At 44.8% G+C, this 6000-nt stretch overlaps 1 protein-coding gene across 1 annotated transcript in view; it reads left to right on the top strand.

Annotated features, from left to right (window-relative positions):
- The first annotated feature begins 2292 nt into the window (after positions 1–2292).
- The window catches only part of LOC109917787 (glutathione hydrolase-like YwrD proenzyme), a 48575-nt gene continuing 44867 nt past the window's right edge, over positions 2293–6000 (top strand). Inside the window, exons 1-2 of the mRNA XM_048604499.1 lie at positions 2293–2360; positions 5830–5953. Coding sequence (XP_048460456.1) covers positions 5848–5953 — 106 coding nt within the window. The 5' untranslated portion in view covers positions 2293–2360; positions 5830–5847. The remainder of the gene's footprint in view (positions 2361–5829; positions 5954–6000) is intronic.

Here is a 6000-nt window from a genome sequence, read left to right as displayed (position 1 = left end):
CTCCAGCTCAAATTAAGTGAAAAGGAATCATTGTTGTCAAAAGCACACTTTATTATTGTTGTGTTAGGTCTATTGTTTTAGGAAAGAGGCTTGCATGACAATTGATTCTGCCTTGTTTATCTGAATATGCCGGGGCGAGAGGATGTTATAGGGAGCCTCCAAGCCCCTGCAGGTTTGTTCACTCTGGTTATTGATATTCCTCATTTACTTTATTATTAACAACCCACCACCACATGCTGCATTCCTGTACGAAGACCACTGATTGCTTTTTATATTGCCACCCTCACCTTCCACATATGGCGAATTGAAAAGTCAACATTTTTACTCGTTCGCTGATCCCAGAATTGTTAGGACGCAGGAGGAGATTTGGTCCAAATTGCCTGTACCAGCTCTTCAAACGAGCATCATTACCTAGTGCCAGTCTTGTGCCTTTTCCCCACACCCTTGTGCACCATTTCTACAAATAATCATCCAATGCTTTCTTAAATGCCTAATGGAACCTGCCTCCACCACATTTCCAGGCAGTGCACTTTACACTCTAATTAGGATGTGGTGCAGTGGTAGCATCCTGACCTCTCAGCAAGTAAACTCTAGGTTCAAATCTCTCCTACTCCAGAGGTGTGTAATGACATCTCTGTAGAAAATATCTCTAGGTCCTGATAACTCACTGACTGGTTTAAAAAGTGCTTTTCTCCAGTGCTTCTTTTGCACATCACTTTAAATCCACGCCCTCTCTTTTTGATTGATGTTGGTCAAACTGCTTTTCCCTTCATTGTTCACACTATTTTAACAACTAACAAAAGTGCTTCAAGAAAAGGCAAGGGGGAGAAAAAGACATAGAACATAGAACAGTACAGCACAGTACAGGTTCTTCGTCCCACGATTTTGTGCCGAACTTTTACCCTAAACCTAACGTCTATCTAATCTCCATCCCTACCTTATACTATCATCAACAGTGCCCTCTCCTTCCCCATCTCCTGCCCAGAAGCGGCCTTGAGGCAGTTTCAACCTGTCAAAGTCATTAGGCAGGATGCCTCATCACCACGACTTTCCAACAAATGCCTAGACATCGCTTGGCTGGTGGTGAGAATGGCACTGCCTATGATAACCTTCATGTCAGTCTGGACTCTTTGTGCCACCGCATGCTGCCCTCAAAGTGGGGGTAGAGACCGCCACCCATCTCCTGCTGGAATGTGCCTATACAAAGGGCATCTGGAGAGAGATGCAGGGGTTTTTGTCGGGGTTTGTCCTGAGCAGCTCCGCGACGTAGGACTCTGTGCTCTACGGCCTGTTCCCCAGGACGCACACTGAGACAAACAGCAACTGCGTCTGGAGGACCATCAACTCAGTGAAAGACACTCTTTGGTCTGCCCGAACTTTGTTGGTCTTCTAGAGCAAGGAGTTGACCTTGACAGAGTGTTGCAGACTGACACATTCCAAGGTCCACGACTACAGTCTGAGGGACGCACTAAATCTTGGGGCAGCTGCAGCCAGGACACAGTGGAGAAAGATAACTGTCTGAGGTCTTTCTGCTGAAGTTAAATGGGGGCCCATTCAGTTAGTGGGCCCTCCCAGTGCCTCAAATATATGTAAATATGGTCTTGTATAAGTAAGAAACGCCTTTGGTTTGTTTGCAGGATAGAGTCAAACTCCAATGTTTGTTTGCTTTTTAATAACAGAAGTGAACTGTTTTAGCAGATGGGCACATGAATAGGAAGGGTTTAGGGGGATATAGGCCAAATGCTGGCAAATGGGACCAGATTAATTTAGGATATGGGGTTGGCATAGACGAGTTGGACCGAAGGGTCTATTTCTGTGCTGTACAATTTTATGACTCTATGACAATGCATGTATATAAAGATATTTTTATGAATAAAGTATATTTTTGAAAATTAAAAAAAAAGTCATTTCTGGAAGATACCAGGGGCGATCCGGGAGAGGGAGGTCAAACAGAAGTAAATAAATAGTGTTGGGACCATACAGGATTTTAATGATTCACACCAAGTGTCAACGTTAAACGGTGAAGCGCGAATGTGGGTACAAAAGAGAAGGGATTTTATTTCCAGCGTAGACATGAATGCAGAACTGTTTGAGTCAGAATGCAACCTCGTTAATCTCAGAAGGAGATTTCAAAGCAGACCAAACTGTAACTCTCCACAAAGGCTCTGTCCTATCTCCTCGTTATTAATGGAAAAGATAACAGAGCGAATAACTCCTAACTTGAGTTCCTCTGACCTGGAACAGCTACACAAGAAACACTTCCTGAAACAGTGGCCCTGTAGCCTTTTAACAGTTTGCTGGGTCCGATGAACGTGGTTGAGTGAAACGTGAATGCACCCAATTGTAGAACATTTTACAAGGTAAACACCTGTCTAGACTTTTTTTTTCACACATCAATCCTTAAGCAATTGCTCGGGCATTTAACGCTAAATGCATTCTAATTCACCAAATTTCCATTCGACAAATCAACTAAATGTATACTTCAAATTGTACTTGCAGCGCGCACGTCTGTTGTAATCACCCTTGTCATTTCACAATTTTCCCAAGTGTTCAGTTATCATGATAAGCGAACGAGTTTATGTGCATTAAAAGCAGGTCTAGCTTTAGAAGAGCGAAGGGTTACATTGTTTTGTCAACCAACGCCAGTTGCTTAAATTACTGTACAATCAAGAGCAGTTTTCAAAGAAATTTATATAGCACCTTTCACAACGACAGACGCCTCAATTTTTTTTTAAGAAACTCAGTCTCAGGATGCGGGGGACACTGGATAGGCAGCATTTATTGCCCATCCCTAATTGCCCAGAGGGCACTTAAGACTCAACCACATTGCTGTGGGAATGGAGTCACACGATTTTGTAGTCACTCCTGGAACATGGGCGTCACTGCCTGGCAGTATTCATTGCTGGTCCTTAGTTACTGTTCAGAAGGTGGTGATGAGCTGCCTTCTTGAACCGCTGTAGTCCATGTGCAGGCAGTTGACTCACAATGCCATTAGGGACGGAGTACCAGGATTTTGACAACAGTGACAGTGAAGGAATGGCAACGTATTTCCAAATCAGGATGGTGAGTGGCTTGAAGGGGAACTTGCAGGGGGTGGTGTTCCCATGTACCTGCTGCCCTTGTACTTCTAGATGGAAGTCGTCATCAATTTGGAAGGTGCTGTCTAAGGAATCTTGGTGAATTTCTGCAGTGCATCTTATCGATGCTGCTACTGAGCATTGATGGTGGAGGGAATGGATGTGGTGCCAATCAAGCGGGCTGCCTTGTCCTGGATGGTGTCAAGCTTCTTGAGTGTTGTTGGGGCTGCACTCATCCAGGCAAGTGGGGAGTATTCCATCACACTCCTGACTTGTGCCTTGTAGATGATGGACAGGCTCTGAGGAGTCAGGAGGTGAGGTACTCGCTGCAGTATTCCTAGCCTCTGACCTACTCTTGTAGACACTTTGCTTATGTGGTGAGTCCAATTGAGTTTCTGGTCAATGATAGCCCCCAGGATGTTGTTAGTGGGGGATTCAGTGATGGTAACACCATTGAATGTTAAGGGATGGTGGTTAGATTGTCTCTTATTGGTGATGGTCATAGCGTGGCATTTGTGTGTCATGAATGTCACTTGCCACTTGTCAGCCCAAACCTGGATATTGTTCAGATCTTGTTGCATGTGCACACGGACTGCTTCAGTATCTGAGGAGTCACAAACATTGTGCAATCATCAGTGAACATCCCCACTTCTGACCTTATGATGGAGGGAAGGTCACTGATGAAGCAACTGAAGATGGTTGGGCCGAGGACACTAAGCTGAGGAACTCCTGCAGAGATGTCCTGGAGCTGGGATGACTGACTTCCAACAACCACGACCATCTTCCTATGTGTCAGGTATGACTCCAACCACTGGAGAGTTTGCCCCTGATACCCAGTGATTCCAGTTTTGCTAGGGCTCCTTGATGCTATACTCAGTCGAATGCAGCCTTGATATCAAGGCCTGTCACTCTCACCTCACCTCTGGAATTCAGCTCTTTTGTCCATATTTGAGCCAAGGCTGTAATGAGGTCAGGAGCTGAGTGGCCCTGGCGGAACCCAAACTGGGCGTCACTGGGCAGGTTATTGCTGAGCAGGTGCTGGTTGCTAGTTCTGTTGGTGACAGCTTCCATCACTTTACTGATGATCAGGATTAGACTGATGGGGCAGTAATTGGCCGGGTTGGACAATAAACTCGATGGGGTTTTCAGACAATCGGCAACACTTTCATTGGTCATCATTAATTCTAGATTTCTATTGAATTCAAACTCCTCTACCTGCCATGGCAGGATTTTGAACATGGGTCCCCAGAACATTACCTGGGTCTCTAGATTAATTGTCTAGCACCTCTCAGTACTGCGGTGTGAGTGTGAACAAACAGATTTGAGTAGACTTGTTTTATTCACTAGTGGTATGTGGGAATCGCTGGGCTTGGCCAGAATTTATTGCCCGTTCCTAGTTTCCCTTGCGAAGGTGGTAGTGCGCTGCCTTCTTGAACCACTGCAGTCCATGCAGGCAACTATGCGATGAATCTAGATGGAAATTGGTTAGACACCTCCTTAGCAGTAATGCCTTGATTGATATTTTGATGATTGGATCCTTGAAAGATAAATACCATAACTTATTATAGTGACTGGAGCAAGGTTAGCCAGATAGATTTCATCGAGTATGAGATCCCTGATTGGGGCTGTTAACCTGGGGCCAACCAGGGAGTCCTGGCTGACAGATGTAAACAGGAGTCTCAGGGATTCTCCTCACTGTCGGAATTGGCTCTGAGCTGGTTTGTTAGGATCCATATATTGTGCGCATGTAAATAAAGGGTGACCTGGTGATGGGATACCACCCTAGGTGGAGTTATTTCACTTATCCATTTCTATTTCTACATATAATATAGGGAAACACTCATTGAAATGTGGCAGCTTTGACAAGAGTGACAAGGGGCAACTTGTCCACCAAGCTCTATCATACTTCGAGTCACATTAATGACAGGACCATAAGACTTAGAGCAGAAGTAAGCCATTCAGCCCGTTGAATCTGCTCTGCCATTCAGTAAGATCATGGCTGATCTGAGGCAGAGCACTGGTGGAGAAGGGATGAAAAGGAAGTCCAAATCTTGCAGCCCAGATCCCCCACTACCTCATGGGACATCCTGTCCTGTGTGCCCACAAATTCATGGGTCAAGAATTGGCCTGCTCGGTCACATGGCAGAAAGCCACAAAGCTGAGTTGACAGGACCCTCAAACTGTGGAACAGGTGACCACAAGAGAGTTTTATTAAAGAGACAGAAGGAACTGCCGATGCTGGAATCAGAGATAACAAGGTGTAGAGCTGGATGAACACAGCAGACCAAGCAGCATCAGAGGAGCAGGAAAGCTGACATTTCGGGTCTGGACCCTTCTTCAGAAAATTTTATTAAACTTCTGTTTTAGGAAGTGAGTTTAGAAGTCACAGACCTGAAAATTTGGAAACAATAGGATGAAAATTGCTTACACCTTTATAAATGTCGAGATAACTGTATGTAATGTTACTGAACATTCTGTGTAGGACTGCTTTTTAACTTTGCTGTACCTGGTGCTTAGGAGATTTCAGGGGCAGTTAGGAGTGGGCAATAAAATCTGAGTTAAAAAAGGCCAATTTTCAATTTTGAAGCCATGGGTTCAGAAAGCAGTGAACAGGAGGGTTGTAATTTCTAGATAAAGCTGCATTAGTAATGAAGAGCTGCAGAATGGGAATGAAACATGATCATCTTATTAAAAGTTGTGGGCATCCTCGGTGTGCAAAATAGCCACTGACACTTTGATTTTTCATCCACAGATTGCCCAGTATTACGGGATGCTGCGCACAGAAATGCTTCAGTTTTCTTCTCGCCGATCACCCATTGTGTGTACAAGGGGTTGTACTGCAAGCAGCCAACCGCTAGCTACAAATGCAGGACTTGGTGAGGTTTTTTTTCTCATGGTTATTGGTCTGGTAAATAGCCAGTGC

The sequence above is a fragment of the Rhincodon typus genome, chromosome 13, assembly GCF_021869965.1.
Source record: "Rhincodon typus isolate 14 chromosome 13, sRhiTyp1.1, whole genome shotgun sequence".
NCBI classification, from domain to species: Eukaryota; Metazoa; Chordata; class Chondrichthyes; order Orectolobiformes; family Rhincodontidae; genus Rhincodon; species Rhincodon typus.
Note: the sequence above shows the minus strand (reverse complement) of the source record. Positions and strands in the feature narration are given on the sequence as shown.